Genomic DNA, 20652 nt, shown 5'->3' on the forward strand with positions numbered 1-20652 from the left:
AAGGATAAAAAGTGGAAATTTAAGGAGGTGGTAGGATTAAGAAAGATTATCAAAAGCTACTGATGACAGTAGCTCACATTTGTTATAGAACTATATCATACACACTGTCTTACTTGATCCTCATAACAATGATTTTATAAATGAGCAAAATCCAACTCAGAAGGTTGAAAGGACTTTTTTTTTTTAACATCTTTATTGGAGTATAATTGCTTTACAATGGTGTGTTAGTTTCTGCTTTATAACAAAGTGAATCAGTTATACATATACATATGTTCCCATATCTCTTCCCTCTTGCATCTCCCTCCCTCCTACCCTCTCTATCCCACCCCTCTAGGTGGTCACAAACCACCTAGCTGATCTCCCTGTGCTATGCAGCTGCTTCCTGCTAGCTATCTATTTTACATTTGGTAGTGTATATATGTCCATGCCACTCTCTCACTTTGTCACAGCTTACCCTTCCCCCTCCCCATACCCTCAAGTCCATTCTCTAGTAGGTCTGTGTCTTTATTCCCATCTTGGGGTTGAAAGGACTTTTAACCAAGTGCACACAGTTCAGAATTAGCAGAGCCAGGAAATCAAACCCAGATCTTTTGACTACAAATAGCTGCCCTTTCCATATACCACGTTGCCTCTAAAAAATAAAATATGATTTAGAATTCTGTAGTACTTTTCATGTCACAAGGCACTTTCTCATACATTATTTTATTCTAACAACAAATTTGGAGGCAGCTATCAACAGCATCCTCATCCTCATCCTCATCATCATTGACATTTTACCAATAGAGAAACAAAGGTTAAGAAGTTAAGAGGATTGGCCAAGATCAATAGGAGAGAAGTTTCAGAGCTGGGATTCAACCCCAGTTGTTCTAACAATTGCCTGAGCATGTTTTGAGGATCTGGGAAAAAGTACAAGAGAGTTTTTAAATTATGTTTTTATGATCAACACTGGCTCCTCCATCTATGCTACAGAGTGTATTTCTTTTCCTCATTATTCATTGACGTTGTAACTTATCATAGCATTGATCTTTCTCTTATTCATATTTGGCTTTCCCCAAATTAAAAAACAACAATGGTATTATGGTTCATGAAATCTCTTTTGGTTTCTCAGTCTCTTCTACCTCTTGGAAGGGTATATGTTTCTAATAGAGTCTACCTTATGAATGTTATTTTTATTATTTAAAATTTTTTTAACATCTTTATTGGACTATAATTGCTTTACAATGTTGTTTTAGTTGCCGCTGTATAACAAATTGAATCAGCTATACATATCCATATATCCCCATATCTCCTCCCTCTTGTGTCTCCCTCCCACCCTCCCTACCCCCCCTCTAGGTGGTCACAAAGCACCGAGCTGATCTCCCTGTGCTATGCAGCTGCTTCCCACTAGCTATCTATTTTACATTTGGTAGTGTGTATATGTCCATGCCAATCTCTCACTTCGTCCGAGTTTAACGTTCCCCCTCCCTGTGCCCTCAAGTCCATTCTCTATGTCTGCGTCTTTATTCCTGTCCTGCCCCTAGGTTCTCAGAACCAGTTTTTTTTTTTTAGATTCCATATATATGTGTTAGCATACGGTATTTGTTATTCTCTTTCTGATTTACTTCACTCTGTATGACAGACTCTAGGTCCATCCGCCTTACTACAAATAACTCAATTTCGTTTCTTCTTATGACGGAGTAATATTCCATTGTATATATGTGCCACATCTTCTTTATCCATTCATCTGTTGATGGACACTTAGGTTGCTTCCATGCCCTGGCTATTGGAAATAGAGCTGCAATGAACATTGTCGTACATGACTCTTTTTGAATTATGGTTTTCTCAGGGTATATGCCCATTAGTGGGATTGCTGGGTCGTATGGTATTTCTATCTTTAGTTTTTTAAGGAACCACCATAGTGGCTGTATCAGTTTACATTCCCACCAACAGTGCAAGAGGTTTCCCTTTTCTCCACACCCTCTCCAGCATTTATTGTTTGTAGATTTTTGATGATGGCCATTCTGACTGGTGTGAGGTGATACCTCATTGTAGTTTTGATTTGCATTTCTCTAATGATTAGTGATGTTGAGTATCCTTTCATGTGTCTGTTGGCAATCTGTATATCTTCTTTGGAGAAATGTCTATTTAGATCTTCTGCCCATTTTTGGATTGGGTTGTTTGTTTTTTTGCAGTTGAGCTGCATGAGCTGCATGTATATTTTGGAGATTAATCCTTTGTCAGTTGGTTCGTTTACAAATATTTTCTCCCATTCTGAGGGTTGTTTTTTCATCTTTTTTATGGTTTCCTTTGCTGTGCAAAAGCTTGAAGTTTCATTAGGTCCGATTTGTTTATTTTTGTTTTTATTTCCATTTCTCTAGGAGGTGGGTAAAAAAGGATCTTGCTGTGAGTTATGTCATAGAGTGTTCTGCCTATGTTTTCCTCTAAGAGTTTTATAGTGTCTGGCCTTACATTTAGGTCTTTAATCCATTTTGAGTTTATTTTTGTATATGGTGTTAGGGAGTGTTCTAATTTCATTCTTTTACATGTAGCTGTCCAGTTTTCCCAGCACCACTTATTGAAGAGACTGTCTTTTCTCCACTGTATATTCTTGCCTCCTTCATCAAAGATAAGGTGACCATATGTGCGTGGGTTTATCTCTGAGCTTTCTATCCTGTTCCATTGATCTATATTTCTGTTTTTGTACAAGTACCATACGGTCTTCATTACTGTACTTTTGTAGTGTAGTCTGAAGTCAGGGAGCCTGATTCCTCCAGCTCCATTTTTCTTTCTCAAGATTGCTTTGACTATTCGGGATCTTTTGTGTTTCCATACAAATTGTCTTTTTTTTTTTTCTAGTTCTCTGAAAAATGCCATTGGTAGTTTGATAGGGATTGCATTGAATCTATAGATTGCTTTGGGTAGTGTAATCATTTTCACAATGTTGATTCTTCCAATCCAAGAACATGGTATATCTCTCCCTCTGTTTGTATCATCTTTAATTTCTTTCATCAGTGTCTTATAGTTTCCTGCATACAGGTCTTTTGTCTCCTTAGGTAGATTTATTCCCAGGTATTTTATTTTTTTTGTTGCAGTGGTAAATGGGAGTGTTTCCTTAATTTCTCTTTCAGATTTTTCCTCATTAGTGTATAGGAATGCAAGAGATTTCTGTGCATTAATTTTGTATCCTGCTACTTTGCCACATTCATTGATTAGCTCTAGTAGTTTCCTGGTAGTCTTTTTAGGATTCTATACATATAGTATCATGTCATCTGCAGACAGTGACAGCTTTACTTCTTCTTTTCCAATTTGGATTCCTTTTATTTCTTTTTCCTCTCTGCTATAGCTAAAACTTCCAAAACTATGTTGAATAATAGTGGTGAGAGTGGACAACCTTGTCTTGTTCCTGATCTTAGTGGAAATGGTTTCAGTTTTTCACCATTGAGAACAATGGTGGCTGTGGGTTTGTCATATATGGCCTTTATTATGTTGGGGTAAGTTCCATCTATGCCTACTTTTTGGAGGGTTTTTATCATAAATGGGTGTTGAATTTTGTGAAAAGCTTTTTCTGCATCTATTGAGATGATCATATGTTTTTTTCTCCTTCAGTTTGTAAATATGATTTATCACATGGATTGATTTGCATATATTGAAGAATCCTTGCATTCTTGGGATAAACCCCACTTGATCATGGTGTATGATCCTTTTAATGTGCTGTTGGATTCTGTTTGCTAGTATTTTGTTGAGGATTCTTGCATCTATGTTCATCAATGATATTGGCCTGTAGTTTTCTATTTTTGTGACATCTTTGTCTGGTTTTGGTATCAGGGTGATGGTGGCCTCGTAGAATGAGCCTGGGAGTGTTCCTCCCTCTGCTATATATTTGGAAGAGTTTGAGAAGAATAGGTGTTAGCTCTTCTCTAAATGTTTGATAGAATTCGCCTGACAAGCCATCTGATCCTGGGCTTTTGTTTGTTGGAAGATTTTTAATCACAGTCTCAATTTCAGTGCTTGTGATTGGTCTGTTTATATTTTCTGTTTCTTCCTGGTTCAGTCTCGGAAGGTTGTGCTTTTCTAAGAATTTCTCCCTTTCTTCCAGCTTATCCTTTTTATTGGCATATAGTTGCTTGTAGTAATCTCTCATGATCCTTTGTATTTCTGCAGTGTCAGTTGTTACTTCTCCTCGTTCATTTCTAATTCTATTGATTTGAGTCTTCTCCCTTTTTTTCTTGATGAGTCTGGCTAATGGTTTATCAATTTTGCTTATCTTCTCAAAGAACCAGCTTTTAGTTTTATTGATCTTTGCTATCATTTCCTTCATTTCTTTTTCATTTATTTCTTATCTGATCTTTATGATTTCTTTCCTTCTGCTAACTTTGGGGGGGTTTTTTTGTTCTTCTTTCTCTAACTGCTTTAGGTGTAAGGTTAGGTTGTTTATTCGAGATGTTTCTTATTTCTTGAGGTAGGATTGTATTGCTGTAAACTTCCCTCTTAGAACTGCTTTTGCTGCATCCCATAGGTTTTGGGTCATCATGTTTTCATTGTCATTTGCTTCTAGGTGTGTTTTGATTTCCTCTTTGATTTCTTCAGTGATCTCTTGGTTATTCAGTAGTGTATTTAGTATTTAGTAGCAGCCTCCATGTCTTTGTATTTTTTACAGATTTTTTCCTGTAATTGATATCTAGTCTCATAGCATTGTGGTCAGAAAAGATATGTGATACGATTTCAGTTTTCTTATATTTACCAAGGCTTGCTTTTGACCCAAGATATGATTTATCCTGGAGAATGTTCCATGAGCACTTGAGAAGAAAGTGTATTCTATTGTTTTTGGATGGAATGTCCTATAAATATCAATTAAGTCCATCTTGTTTAATGTATCATTTAAAGCTTGTGCTTCCTTATTTATTTTCATTTTGGATGATGTGTCCATTGGTGAAAGTGAGGTGTTAAAGTCCCCTACTATGATTGTGGTACTGTCGATTTCCCCTTTTATGGCTGTTAGCATTTGCCTTACGTATTGTGGTGCTCCTATGTTGGATGCATAAATGTGTACAATTGTTATATCTTCTTCTTGGATTGATCCCTTGATCATTATGTAGTGTCCTTCTTTGTCTCTTGTAACAGTTTTAAAGTATATTTTGTCTGATATGAGAATTGCTACTCCAGCTTTCTTTTGATTTCCATTTGCATGGAATACCTTTTTCCATCCCCTCACTTTCAGTCTGTATGTGTCCCTAGGTCTGAAGTGGGCCTCTTGTAGACGGCATATATACAGGTCTTGTTTTTGTATCCATTCAGCCAGTCTGTGTGTTTTGGTTGGAGCATTTAATCCATTTACATTTAAGGTAGTTATCTATATGTTTGTTCTTATTACCATTTTCTTAATTGTTTTGGGTTTGATTTTTTAGGTCTTTTCCTTCTCTTGTGTTTCCTTGCTAGAGAAGTTCCTTTAGCATTTGTTGTAAAGCTGGTTTGGTAGTGCTGAATTCTCTTAGCTTTTGTTTGTCTGTAAAGGTTTTAATTTCTCTGTCAAATCTGAATGAGATCCTTGCTGGGTAGAGTGATCTTGGTTGTAGGTTTTTCCCTTTCATCACTTTAAATATGTCCTGCCACTCTCTTCTGGCTTGCAGAGTTACTGCTGAAAGATCAGCTGTTAACCTTATGGGGATTCCCTTGTATGTTATTTGTTGTTTTTCCCTTGCTGCTTTTAATATTTTTTCTTTGTATTTAATTTTTGATAGTTTGATTAATATGTGTCTTGGTGTGTTTCTCCTTGGATTTATCCTATATGGGACTCTCTGCCCTTCCTGGACTTGAGTGACTATTTCCTTTCCCATATTATGGAAGTTTTCAACTATAATTTCTTCAAATATTTTCTCAGTCCCTTTCTTTTTCTCTTCTTCTTCTGTGACCCCTATAATTCGAATGTTGTTGCGTTTAATGTTGTCCCAGAGGTCTCTGAGACTCTCCTCAATTCTTTTCATTCATTTTTCTTTATTTTGCTCTGCAGTAGTTATTTCCACTATTTTATCTTCTTGGTCACTTATCCGTTCCTCTGCTTCAGTTATTCTGCTATTGATTGCTTCTAGAGAATTTTTAATTTCATTTATTGTGTTGTTCATCATTGTTTGTTTGCTCTTTATTTCTTCTAGGTCCTTGTTAAACGTTTCTTGTATTTTCTCCATTCTATTTCCAAGATTCTGGATCATCTTTATTATCATTACTCTGAATTCTTTTTCAGGTAGACTGCCTAATTCCTCTTCATTTGTTTGGTCTGGTGGGTTTTTACCTTGCTCCTTCATCTGCTGTGTGTTTCTCTGTCTTCTCATTTTGCTTAACCTGCTGTATTTGATGTCTCCTTTTTGCAGGCTGCAGGTTCGTAGTTCCTGTTGTTTTTGGTGTCTGCCCACCATGGGTAAGGTTGGTTCAGTGGGTTGTGTAGGCTTCCTGGTGGAGGAGACTGGTGCCTGTGTTCTGGTGGATGAGGCTGGATCTTGTCTTTCTGGTGGGAAGGACTGCATCTGGTGGTGTGTTTTGGGATGTCTGTGAACTCATTATGATTTTAGGCAGCCTCTCTGCTAATGGGTGGTGTTTTGTTCCTGTCTTGCTAGTTGTTTGGCATAGGGTGTCCAGCACTGTAGCTTGCTGGTCATCAAGTGGAGCTGGGTCTTAATGTTGAGATTTAGATCTCTGGGAGAGCTTTCGCCGTTTGATATTACGTGGGGCCGGGAGGTCTCTGGTGGTCCAGTGTCCTGAACTCGGCTCTCCCACCTACTTGGCTCAGGCGTGACACCTGGACAGAGCACCAAGACCCTTTCAGCCACACGGCAGGCTCTTTTTGGCCCTCGTCTTCCTTTCCTCAAGCCACCACACGTCAGCCACTTCTGCGCCCTCAGAGTTTCCCAGTGGCACCCACTCACCAGATGATGAATGTTATTTTTAATATAACTAATGGAACTGAGACAGTTTTAAACGGACATTTTTATGTACTGTCCTAGGGTTACTCTGAGCTGACTCTAGCCATTTCCTAAAAAGGATATTTCAGCATGTAATTTCCTTTCTTCATTTGCTTCCTCTGGCATTCACTTTTCACTGTGAGCCAAAGGAAACTTTGCTTAGAATGAGTTTTTCTACTGAAATGTCATGCTGTCACTGCCCTCGCATCAGATATTGGAAGACTGTGGGAGGCACAAAGGATGAAGTCTGCTTTCCAGGTGCTGAAACAGGCTTTGCTTTTGCCAGTGCTGGTAGCCTGGCTCTATAGCTCAGTAGTCATTTTCAAGAGACAGAAGCAGTTTCCCCCTTCTCCCTATCCCCAGGAATCATGCAAAATTAAGAGATGCGTAGCTGATGAATTGTTGACTGTCTTTAGCGGCCATGTTCCTGTTGTGTGCGGTGAAAGTCCCCGAGGCCGTGTCTGATATGCTGACATCAGAGTTCCACCACCCTGAGACCGTGCAGCGGCTGAACGCTGTCCTTAAGTTCCACACGCTTTGGAGGTTTCGCTATCAGGTCTGGCCCCGGATGGAGGAGGGAGCACAGCAGATTTTTAAGGTGAGGGATACATCCCACATGGGTATCAGATTAGCAAACCCAACCCAAGGTTCATTTCAGTCCTTGAACCTCAAATCCACAGTGTATGTCCCAAGAGATGCTTCTTTTTTTCCCTCTCTGATTACATAAGTAAACCTAACTCATATGTGAATGAATTCTTGTCCTTAAAACAAATTGAAATATAAGAATGTAGAGTAAGAAAATCAAGTTTCTATAAACCTCAAGATTTCAGCACCATCCCCAGAGGTAAGCACATTGAAGTTTGGGGTGTAATCTTCCATACATTTTGCTATATAAACACAGATGTTCTTTGGAGGATGGGGTGATTAACACAAATAGAGATCATACAGTTGAAACCCTTCATTTTATTAATGAGTAAACTGAGGCCCAGAGATGTTCTTCATGTGCCTTATAACATCCTGTGCTCTAAAAGATTATGTCATAATTTTGCTTCAGACTCATTCTAGCTTATTTTCCATCTTACTCACTTCATTCTTCTGATATCAACTAACAGATCCCGCCTCCCAGTATAAACTTCACCCTGCCCTCCCCAGTGCTTGGAATGCCATCTGTCCCGATGTTTGACCCCCCTTGGGTCCCTCAGTGCAGCGGGAGTGTCCAGGACCCCATTAATGAAGACCAGTCTGTGAGTAACAGGCACTTTCTTTCTAATATCTTCAGGCTCCATGGTATACATGTAAGAGAGAACAATGGATGTGTGAGACAGTTGTCATAAGAATGTAATAACAGCACAGAAAATCAACCACAAAAGGCCTTTAGTTCTTGTGAGATAGAAGGAACTAACATCTGGGGTGAGCATTTGCAGACCTCCAGAAGCCAAAACAGTTTAGTTCTGTAATCATAGAAGCAGCCACCTTATAATAAAAGCTACTAAAAGCATTAGGCATTGATTTCTTAGCCACAGGTAGTGCTTTTGCCTCTCTTTATTATAAAACAAACAATTCATTTAACCTACATAAGCTACCCAAAAGTTAACGGGATTGACTCTGGATGAATAAGAAAAAGAACTGAGTTGCCTGCTCTTGCTGTCCTTGTTTGGACCTTAGTCCGTTCTTTACCTTATTGATCATCAATATCATCATCAGAAACATCACTCTGAGAGCTCAGGTCTTATGCTATTCTAATACATTACTGCTCTATGTAATATAATTTATATAAACAGTTAAGTTTAGAACCCAGTCTATTTATAAACAAGAACCAAGAATATGTGCCTTTTGAAAAAATGAATCTTCAAAATATGCCTTTTTCACCTGTTGCATAGCATTTTCCTAAATTACAAGATAATGTAGAAAATTTGGAAAATAAAGCAAATATAGAAAAAGAACATGTCTCTATACACAAATTCATGATTATTTCCTTGCATAATTTCCCACAGGATTTAGGGCAATTGGTATGTGAATATTAAAGATTTCTTTTATATCTCACAAAATATCCCCAGGATGATTGTACCATTTTACCCTTATACAACACAATAGGAAAATGTCTTCTTTATTCAAATTAACTAGTATTATTTTTTAATGCCACATTGAATGACAAAAAACAAAGTTATTGGCTTTTTTATTCACACATCTTTAAAAAGTTGGTTGAATATATGAAGTGAGGTTGAACATTGTTGCATGTCATACACATATTTTCTAGGCATTTGTAGTTTTCTTTGAACTGTTTGTTTGAACTCTTTACCCATCAGAATATTTTTATTTTAATTCTTCTGCATACACTACCTTCATATCTGATAGTTTTGTGCCAAAGACAAAGGCACTCTTGGTTCTTCCCTCCAGCATCTGAACAACTGGTATAAAGATCCTTGGTTTTTTTCTCATACATGTGATAGATTCATTTGAGTCAAGTACATTCTCTTCCCAATTTCACAGTGAATTTCAATCCAAAGCCCCTAATCCTATATCCAGTTATCTTTCCCTTATCTTATTATAATAAACCAGCTTAACCCCTGGCTCTGAAAATGAATTGCCACGTGGCCCATCAAATGCCCTTAATTGCTGTTGTGTCATCCACTATTGGAAACCTTTAGTCTTATGTTAAGACCCTGCATAAAGGGAGCTTCGATGACTGCTGTCCTTTAGAGGAGTGACCAACACCCCTTGTCTCTTTAATCCTATGTGACCACTGGCCAACAAAGATGTAGAATTTCTACTATACATAGACATTACTTCAAATTGGTAGTGAAGAATGTCAGTGCTCACTTCCCTGCTCTGACACCAATGACTTCATCCCCAGAGCTCTTGGAATTTATCTCAGCATAAGCATCATGATTAAGGCAAAAATAGAATGGCCCCTTTGCAAAGTGAATCTTTCCTCCTTTATTGTTTCTTATCTGGTATGCTTTTGCTGCTGGTAAACAGGGTCAGATTTTACATTCAACCATAGTAACACTACCAACTCTTATAATTTCCATTCAGTAGCTTTATTTCTATAAATATTGTTAAGTATTTACAGTGTGGCATTGTATTTTCTATTATTTATATTTATTATTATTTAACATTAATATTTCTAAATATTAAGTATTTGCAGTGTGGTAGATACTTAAGATACAAAAATGAAATAAACCACATAATTGTTTTTCACGAAAGAGATCTTTCCTCCTCCTTCCCATGGTTCTGACTTTCTCTTTTATTAACCTTATGAAGTAAATGTCCTTCATTTAAAACCAGTTCAAGAAATTTTGGAAGGAAACAGAGCATTAAAAATGTTTATTCGATGTGTTTAAAGAGTGGATCATTGATATTTAACCTAAAATAAGATTAGGTAAAATAACATTTTTTCTTTCCCAAAATTACAAACATCCTTGAAGAATTATCCAGATTGAATGAAAAAGAATGTCTTAGTTGTACACAGCCTGGAAACTTGGTAGAAAAAGAAGCAAACAAATAAATCTCCATGAAACTAGATCACGGATGCCCTAACATTTCCTGAAAACAAAGTACCACATCTGTGTCATTCAGTAGAACACTCTTTATACATGTGACCTTGCAGAAGAGTTGCTAGTAAATAAACTTGCCTTCATGTCTCCGTAGAAATCCTTTTCAGCCCGGGCTGTGTCCCGCTCCCATCAAAGGGCAGAACACATCTTAAAGAACTTGCAACAGGAGGAAGAGAAGAAACGTCTAGGTCGAGAAGCCAGCCTCATCACCGCCATCCCCATCACCCAGGAGGCTTGCTACGAGCCCACCTGCACACCCAACTCAGAGCCAGAAGAAGAAGGTGCCCTCTACACACTGAACTTCTTTGGAGGCGGGGGGTGCTGAGTCATACAAAAGGGAAAGGACTTGCTTTGAAATAAACGTTGACGATTTTATGTGACATGAGGTGATATGCTCCCTCTATCTCTCTCTCTTACCTCCTGACACTATCTAAAGAAAGAGAAAAAAGTTGTCTTTTTCTAAATGTTTAGAGCTGGCTTGTTTACAGAGGAGGACATTAGCCCCATTGAATGAACTAATATGATAATGGACCAAGCAGTGACTATGATTCAGGCAACAGCTGAATCCAGAGTGTGTGCTAAAACATACGCAATCAATATGTCATCATTAAAAATGGGGTTAGTCCATTAACTACTTTCAGCCTTCACAAGTGCAGACAGTTTTTTGATTGATATCAGAAAAATGATTTCTGAACCATTCTAAATTCAGTGATTCTCTGCCCCACTTTTGTGAAACCTTTGGGAGGAATTTTCTGTCTCCCTTTCTGTAGGTGTTTTTTCCTCACCAAAGTACATTCTAAATTACTTAAGCCTTATGCTTTGAGAGCTATATACACTTTGATGTAAGTACAACTATAATAGTGATGATAACTTTTTTGTTACAAAACCAAAGTTCACGTTCCCCATTTTCTTTGCCAGTAGAAGAAGTCACCAATCTGGCATCCCGTCGACTGTCTGTGAGCCCATCCTGTACCTCCAGCACTTCCCACAGGAATTATTCCTTCCGCCGAGGGTCAGTCTGGTCAGTGCGTTCAGCCGTCAGTGCTGAAGGTGTGTCCTCTTACAAATGTGTCCTTTATTCCTCATGACTTGTGTGTTTTGAAATAATTTTTATTTGATATGATTATCTCACTTCATTACACTGTCTTCATTAAATAACCTGTCTCATGATCTTAAAGTTTACAAATGTATATTAGATGAGTGGTATTCTAAAAAAAATTGTTGATTTAATCCAGCAAATGTCCTTGATGAGTTGGTTCTATTTTAATTACATTACATGTCATCATATTGCTGAGGGTTCAATAAAACATCATTCTAGGCAGTTAACAGTTTTCAATACTGGCTACACATTACAATCAACCAGGGAGCTTTTAAAAATGCTCAAGTCACACCCAAGACCAAATCAGAATCTCTAAGGGTGGGACTCAAGCACCTCAATGTTTTAAAAATCTTCTCAGGTGATTCCAGTGCATAGCTAAGACTCAGTAGGATGCTTTAGGATGCTGTTCTGGAAAAATTTATCAAAGGAAGAACAAAGCTTGTGCCAGTCCTGTAATGAAATCTGATTCCGGGGGGAGAAATGTGATACTCTTCAGTTCTAAGAATTGAAAAACTACGCTTCTCTAATGATAAATAACTGTCTGGGGACTCGCTCCTTCATGATTATACAGATTTCATCACGATTTATAAAGTCATCAAAAAGTTGTACAGAAACTAGTGGTTCTCAACCCTTCACTGCACAACCCTGGAAAACTTCAAAAATGACCAATGCTAATTAATCACAGCAGCCCAAGGCATATCTATATTTTTTCTAACACCTTTATTGAGATATAATTCACATACTAAAATTCACCCTTTTGAAGTGCATAATGCAGTGGTTGTTAGTATATTTGTAGAGTGTGCAACCATCAATGCTACTTAATTTTAGGATATTTTCATTATCCCCAAAAGAGACCCTATACCCATTAGTAGTCACGCCTCATCCACCACTCCCCCCAACCCCTGACAAGAAATAATCTACTTTCTATTTCTATGGATTTGCCTATTCTGCACATCTCATATGAATGGAATCATATAATATGTGGCCTTTTGTGACTGGGTCCTTTCACTCAGCATACTTTCAAGGTCGATCCATGCTGCCACATGTATCACTTCTTCATTCCTTCTTATTACAAGATAATGTTCCATTATATGGATACGCCACATTTTGTTTATCCGTTCACCAGTTAGAGTGGACTTTTGGGTTGTTTCCACCCTTTGGTTATTAAATTACACTCTTATGAACCATTATGTATAAGTTTGGTGAGGAAAACTGCCAAGCTCTTTTCAAAAGTGTCTGTATCGTTTTACATTCCGACCAAAAAGCATAAGGGTTCCAATTGTTCCACACCCTTGCATAGGCACAGTAATCTTGGAAATGAAGAGCAAAGTTGGAAAACTTACATTTCCCCATTTCAAAACTGACTACAGAGCGGCAGTAACCAAGATTGTGCAGTATGGACTTGAGGGTTGATAGACACATCAACGGACTAGATTGGAACCGGAAGTAAACCATTACATGTATGTTGATTTCAAGTTTGAAAAGGGTGCTATGAACCTTCAATGGGGGAAAGAATCGTCTTTCCCACAGATGATGCTGGCACAACTAGATATCTGCACAGAAAAAAAAAATGTTCCGTAAGTAGGTCTTGAACTGAGAAAAGCACGCCGATTCTGTCTCCCTCTTCAGATGAGGAACACGCCGCCGAACACACGCCCAGCCCCCACGTGCCTCAGCCCCCTCAGGCTGTGTTCCCGGCATGTATCTGTGCAGCGGTGCTCCCCATTGTCCATCTGATGGAGGACGGTGAGGTGCGGGAAGATGGAGTAGCAGGTACAGTTGTGACTGGTCAGAACCGTCAGTAACTCTAATAAATACTGGAGGCGTTCATCTGATAAGGCGCAGTAGGGTGCCCTCGAAGACGTGAACCACTGGCCACGTGTGGAGTTGTTTTATGGACATGCTATAATGACAGATTTGTAGTACGCTGAACTAACACTACCACTTTCTCCACCTTTTCCTCCCACAAACTTTATGACCAAGATATTGCACTTCAAATAGGCAGTTTTTTTCCAGGAGCGTTGTTCAGGACTGGAGAACAGACCAACCCTCATTTGGCCACGTAGAAATCAAATAGTGCTTTTGGCCACCTTAGAAATCTTAGCCATTGGCTTGACATCATTAATGCCATCTTTCTCACTTGATTTCCTTTCCAGAGGTAATAAATAAAGAAAATAATTGAAAAATGAAATGATAAACTAGGGGTAAAGACGAGTTACATTTGTCACAGGTAACAGGTTAATATTCTTGATGTTATTTTTAAAAAAAAAAAAAACCTTTATAACCCAATAATGACTTTTTTATACCCCAGTAGAGAAATGGACAAAGGATATAAACACACTCTAACAGCCAATTAAATCTGTAAAGAACACTGTTGTTTACAACAACAGTGATATCTTACATTTCATATAAAAAATTGCAAGGATTATTTCAAAAGAAATTATGCATAGCTGGTAAAGATTCAGAGAAAAGATTATCCTCACACCTTGCTGACGGCAGTAAAAATTTAATGCAAGCACTCTGAAACAGTTTCACGGTATGCACCATAAGCCTTAAAAGTGTGTACACCCTTTGACACAGATTTTGGTATCTAGCAATTTCCTAAGGCAGTAATGAGGGGTGAATTAAGGTTTACAGAGAACGCTGTACCTTGTACATTTTTAAAATAACAAATATTTGAAAAGAGTTTAAATGTCCAACAATAGGCAATTAGTTAATCATGGTACCTCCATATGACAGCTTTCTGTGCACATTAGAAAAATATTAACATAAAAGTGTTCAATTTATTGATAACTAAAAATGTGAGTACCAGAGAGTATTTTCTATATGATATTATTTAAAGATACATGTAAATATATATTTCATGTATATGAAAGAATATACTCCAAAATGTTTATAGTTGTTTTGGTGGTTGGTAGACTTATCAGTCTTATTCTCCTCTTTGTCTTTTTCTGTATTTCTCATGTTTTAAGCATTAAACTGCCGTACTTAGCAATTAGAATAAAAATAGTGTTATAAAGATAGTTTTGCAACCAATTTCAACTTAACAAAAACCCACATCTATTTTAATTATTTATAAAGATACATGAAAGCTAAAGCTTATATTTACATATCTCTTGTTAAATTAGTTATATAGCTCAATTTTAATTGGATGGTTAGCTTCTGAAGCAAAAAAAATTGGTATAATTTATTTTAAATAGAGGCTGAAAAATAAATTTATGCTAAACTCTATAGTCCTAGTTTAGAAAACTAAGCTAAACCATTTAAACTGAAGATCATCTAATGCTTACCCACTACTCACTTTTACCCACCTGCTTTCTTAGCCTGGGCACTTCCAGGCAATCTTAGCCTGACCACTTTTCCCAAAGAAGTAGCACTTTCTTTCACATTAGGAATAATTATTTATTCCTAGGACACCCTCATTAGAAGCAGGAACCCTAACTGTTACTGGCTCAACTATGTCATCTTGCTGTGGGAGTTATTAGTTAAAACATTCATGTGAACAATAAAAGGTCACGTCTAATTCATGTGCATTCTAAACAAAGCATATTTTCTAAACCAAATAATTACTTTAGGAATTTCTCCATACAATAAACAATGAAGTGGGACTTTAATAAATACCACTGTTAACATTAGGGTAATTTCTAAAACAAAGATTCATAAATGTATTCTTTTTTTATTAAAATGTAATTGACATATAACACTGTGTTAGTTTTAGGTATACAACATAAACATTTGATATATGTATGCATTACAAAATGATTACCACAATAAGTTTAGTTAACATCCATCACCATACATAACTACAATTTTTTTTATGATGGGAACTTCTTTTTTTTTTTTTAATTTTTGGCTGCTTTGGGTCTTCGTGGCTGCACGCGGGGCTTTCTCTAGTTGCGGCGAGCGGGGCTATTCTTCATTGTGGTGCGCGGACATCTAATTGCGGTGGCTTCTCTTGTGGAGCACAAGCTCTAGGTGCGTGGGCTTCAGTAGTTGTGGCACACGGGCTCAGTAGTTGTGGCCCGTGGGCTCTAGAGTGCAAACTCAGTAGCTGTGGCGCTCAGGCTTAGTTGCTTCGCGGCATGTGGGGTCTTCCCGGAGCAGGGATCGAACCCATGTCCCCTGCACTGGCAGGCGAATTCTTAACCACTGCACCACCAGGGAAGTCCTGATGAGGACTTTTAATAACTATTGTCTTAACAGCTTTCAAGTATACAATACAGTATTGTTAACGATAGTCACCATGCTGTACATTGCATCCCCAGGATTTATTTATCTTATAACTGTAAGTTTGTAACCTTTGACCACCTTCCCTCCCCCCAGTATCCACCCCCCCCACCTCTGGTAACCAATCTGTCCTATGTATCTATGAGTTTGGGGTTTTCTTTCCACATGTAAGTGAGATCATATATTTTTCTTTCTCTGTCTGACTTCTTTCACTTTGCATAACATCCTCAAAGTCCATCCATATTGTCACAAATGGGAGGATTTCCTTTTTTATGGCTAAATGATATTCCATTGTATATCACAAATGCATTTTTAACAAAAACAATGCTAATATTTAAAGGGCATCCTATACTCTTCTGTCACATTTTCCTTATAGGCTAAAATGTTTAGAAACAACAACAAAAAGAACAGATACCTGCCTTTCAATAGAAAAAGAGTTCACAGAACCTCTGTAAGGCAAAATTTAAGAGAGACCTATTAAAGTTTAGTAAATTATTTGAATACTTTATCTAATAGATTTATCTCCATTTAACATGAATATTCAATTTCCTTTCTCTTCTAAAGTGAGTGCTGTGGCCCAGCAAGTCTTATGGAATTGTCTAATTGAAGATCCATCAACAGTTCTTCGACATTTCCTGGAAAAACTGACCATCAGCAATAGACAAGTAAATTCCTCTTTCTTTACAGTGTAGCTATGTAGCTATGTGTGTGAACATGGTTAAAAACAAGCAGTGGACTTTACAGTGACATGCATGCAACATTGGTGTCCTCTGACACATAGCCGAGAAGTACTTTGGATGATGATAATGATGAACAAACTAAACTTGGCTGTTTTCTTTTGAATTTCTCCATTAACTGATGTCTCCATATGTATATGGTACATTGCTAGTAATGACCCTAAGATACTGAAAGATTCTCAGTCTTTTAAACAAAGATTAAATTCAGTTTAATGTTTTCAGTGTTCGGTACATTTACTGAATTCTGACTGGCTGGTAGTATGTGGTGCAGGTAGTATTATTAGACTATGTTGAAACTCTCCATTAATCAAAAAATCTGATTTATCAGGTCACCCTGTGAGAAGATTATGCCAAATAAAAGTCATTTTCTGAGCAATGGCAAAATACACTGATGATTACAAATTATTTCTTCATTTCTGTGTTATGGTCCTGTTCACTGGAAGATTAAGTTTCTGAAAGGAAGGTTAATTATAAACACCTCCATTTATCCTCTCTTGGCCCAGCTTTATCTCTTTGACTTGAAACGTAGGAAGCAGAACTATGATAGTTCAATAAACCTGGTTTGTTTAATGGTTTCTTAAGATAGAGCCTCCTCGCATTTCCATCACACCTGGAAGCCACAGCAAATAGAGATGACTAAATGTACAGCTTTCCTGTGATTTGCCTGTGACCTATAGACACAGTCTAAATTTTTATTTAAAAATTTGACTATTGCTTAGTAATTTCATATATTAGCTTCTAGGAGATGATGTTACAGTTGGCTTAAATGCTATTTAACAAGTATCACACATACTATATTAAAACGCTGAACATAAGGGATATCAACATGTGGGCAAAAGTAAGAAAAATCCCCCCACCTTGCTTTTCGAGAAGTTAATTTTATTTCCTACAGCATGGCAGCTGAATGAGACCTAGAAATTCTGTTGTTCTTTCAGGATGAGTTAATGTACATGCTGCGCAAACTTCTCCTGAATATCGGAGACTTTCCTGCTCAGACCTCTCACATCCTATTCAACTACTTGGTGAGTTTCACCTCCAGTAGGTTATAAATGCTCATTTCCAAGTAGGAAGCAACAGTAGGACAAAAAGGTCTAAGGAGATTTTTTTTTCAATAAATTCCCATTAATTATATGACTGAAGGTGAATCATGGTCAGCTGAATTCACCACTGTTTGTATGGGGAAGCCCCTCCTGGCACAATCCTTGGCATGTGATGGGCACTCAATAAATGTCTCTTTCCTCTCTGTCTCCCTTTGGCATTATACAACTTCCTCATGTCGGTCCTTAATTTTAATTTTCTGTTGAAAAAATGTATATGTCATTTTTTTTTAATTCTTTTTTCTTTTAACACCTTTATTGGAGTATAATTGCTTTACAATGGTATGTTAGTTTCTGCTTTATAACAAAGTGAATCAGCTATACATATACATATATCCCCATATCCCCTCCCTCTTGCGTCTCCCTCCCACCCTCCCTATCCCACCCCTCTAGGTGGTCACAAAGCACCCAGCTGATCTCCCTGTGCTATGCGGCTGCTTCCCACTAGCTATCTATTTTACATTTGGTAGTGTGTATATGTCCATGCCACTCTCTCACTTTGTCCCCGCTTACCCTTCCCCATCCCCTTCCCCATGTCCTCAAGTCCATTCCTTATGACTGCGTCTTTATTCCTGTCCTGCCCCTAGGTTCTTCAGAACCATTTTTTTTTTTTTTTTTTAGATTCCACCTATGTGTGTTAGCATACAGTATTTGTTTTTCTCTTTCTGACTTACTTCACTCTGTATGACAGTCTCTAGGTCCATCCAGCTCACTACAAATAACTCAATTTTGTTTCTTTTTATGGCTGAGTAATATTCCATTGTATATATGTGCCACATCTTCTTTATCCATTCATCTGTCGATGGACATTTAGGTTGCTTCCATGTCCTGGCTATTGTAAATGTGCTGCAATGAACATTGTGGTACATGACTCTTTTTGAATTATGGTTTTCTCAGGGTATGCTAACACATATATATGGAATCTAAAAAAAAAAAATGGTACTGATGAACCTAGGGGCAGGGCAGGAATAAAAATGCAGATGTAGAGAATGGATTTGAGGACATGGGGAGGGGGAAGGGTAAGCTGGGACAAAGTGAGAGAGTGGCATTGACATATATACACTAGCAAATGTAAAACAGATAGCTAGTGGGAAGCAGCTGCATCACACAGGGAGATCAGCTCGGTGCTTTGTGATGACCTAGAGGGGTGGGATAGGGAGGGTGGGAGGGAGATGCAAGAGGGAGGGGATATGGGGATATACGTAGACATATAGCTGATTCACTTTGCTATACAGCAGAAACTAACACAACATTGTAAAACAATTGTACTCCAGTAAAGATGTTAAAAAAAAAATAGCAGTAAGTATTTTAGTGATAACATAAAAATATATGGTAACCTGTTCAGGCCAGTTTTCCAATTATCCCTTCTCCTGCTTACTGCCACTGAAAGTGTTAGAGAAGCATTTGAATAGAGAATTCAAAGGCAAAAAAACAATATTTAATTAAGAAAATGAAAAGCCAAGGAGATGAGAATGTAAGCTCAGAATTACTGTGACTTTGTGACCACTTCCTGTTCTGACTTATAGGTGGGATTAATCATGTACTTTGTGCGGACCCCCTGCGAGTGGGGGATGGATGCCATTTCAGCCACTCTGACTTTCCTGTGGGAGGTGGTCGGTTACGTAGAAGGCCTGTTCTTCAAGGATCTGAAGCAGACCATGAAGAAGGAGCAATGTGAGGTCAAGCTCCTGGTGACCGCTTCAATGCCAGGTACTGCTTTTGGAAGACATAACTTTTTTAGGAGTATAAATAACCCTTTTACAGACCAAGTGTCTCTTTCATTCATGAGAAAGTTTTCTGACCCTGGGATTGAGTGCTTCAAAGAGTTTTTGTTGAATACAATCTGAAGAAATACAATAGACCCTTTAAAAGTCAGCAATTGCCAGATGAAAAGGGAGACATCAGAACTGAGATCCGCGTGAATCAGTACTTGAAGGACTGCCAAGGTTAAAGATTTATTTAAGTCTATTGCAGAGGGCCAGCTGAACTGAGAGCCTTTTTGAATGAATTTTTGGCACTGCAAGGAGAATAATATTGTTTGCATGGCAGGGACCCCAGGCTTTTGTAAACTCACTGAGAGACGGCTTTATGAAAAATTGGAAAAGGGAAAAGCAGGAAGGAAAATTACAAGAAAACATGCAGTGTGATATAAACTCTAGATACAATTCCTTTTCACTTTGGATAGCTTGCCTTTCTTGGAGATAAAATTTTGCCAAGCCTTTATCCTTGTGCAATGTCTAAGAAAATGTGAGATAATACATGTATTGAAATAAAAAGACAAAATTATATATAAATAAGAACACAGGTTCTGGCAGCAAAGAGACCTATGTTAAAATCAGAGCACTGGGCTTCCCTGGTGGCGCAGTGGTTGAGAGTCTGCCTGCCAATGCAGGGGACACGGGTTCGAGCCCTGGTCTGGGAAGATCCCACATGCCGCGGAGCGACTGGGCCCGTGAGCCACAGCTACTGAGCCTGCACGTCTGGAGCCTGTGCTCTGCAACAAGAGAGGCTGCGATGGTGAGAGGCCCGCACACCACGATGAAGAGTGGCCCCCGTTTGCCGCAACTGGAGAAAGCCCTCGCACAGAAACGAAGACCCAACACAGCCAAAAATAAAAATAAATAAATAAATAAATAAAAATTTTAAAAAAAAAGAACCCTCCTCGAAATGGAGTGATTAAAAAAAAAAAAATCAGAGCACTGCCATTTATCATCTGTATAATTAATATTAGCTATGAAAAAGTACATCACTTTTAAAGCTTTCTTTACACGTACAATGGGAGTAGGATTCATACTTCGTAATTGTGAGGAATAAATGAGTTTAGGTTTGTAAAATACTAGCTGCCATACCTGACACATGGTAAGCATTCAGTAAGTGGTAATGGTATATTTATGTGTCTATAGGTTACTCAGCAAAGAGATCAGCTTTTATTACAGCAAAGAAACATATTGTCAGGCATATACTTAAAAACAACTCATTATACATCAAGGTATATCATAATGT

The 20652-nt window shown here is 37.9% G+C and overlaps 1 protein-coding gene across 7 annotated transcripts in view; it reads left to right on the forward strand.

The window, feature by feature from the left end:
• Positions 1 to 20652, forward strand: part of UNC80 (unc-80 homolog, NALCN channel complex subunit) — a 246135-nt gene that overhangs the window by 163906 nt on the left and 61577 nt on the right. For 6 of the 7 annotated variants that reach the window (XM_007187842.2, XM_057551653.1, XM_057551656.1 and 3 more), the window contains 8 exons: positions 7349 to 7530; positions 8045 to 8176; positions 10584 to 10770; positions 11408 to 11539; positions 13218 to 13361; positions 16380 to 16480; positions 17488 to 17574; positions 19176 to 19359. In XM_007187842.2, coding sequence (XP_007187904.1) covers positions 7349 to 7530; positions 8045 to 8176; positions 10584 to 10770; positions 11408 to 11539; positions 13218 to 13361; positions 16380 to 16480; positions 17488 to 17574; positions 19176 to 19359 — 1149 coding nt within the window. The remainder of the gene's footprint in view (positions 1 to 7348; positions 7531 to 8044; positions 8177 to 10583; positions 10771 to 11407; positions 11540 to 13217; positions 13362 to 16379; positions 16481 to 17487; positions 17575 to 19175; positions 19360 to 20652) is intronic. The other variant, XM_057551654.1, reaches the window with a different exon arrangement.

This window comes from Balaenoptera acutorostrata, chromosome 8, assembly GCF_949987535.1.
Source record: "Balaenoptera acutorostrata chromosome 8, mBalAcu1.1, whole genome shotgun sequence".
NCBI classification, from domain to species: domain Eukaryota; kingdom Metazoa; phylum Chordata; class Mammalia; order Artiodactyla; family Balaenopteridae; genus Balaenoptera; species Balaenoptera acutorostrata.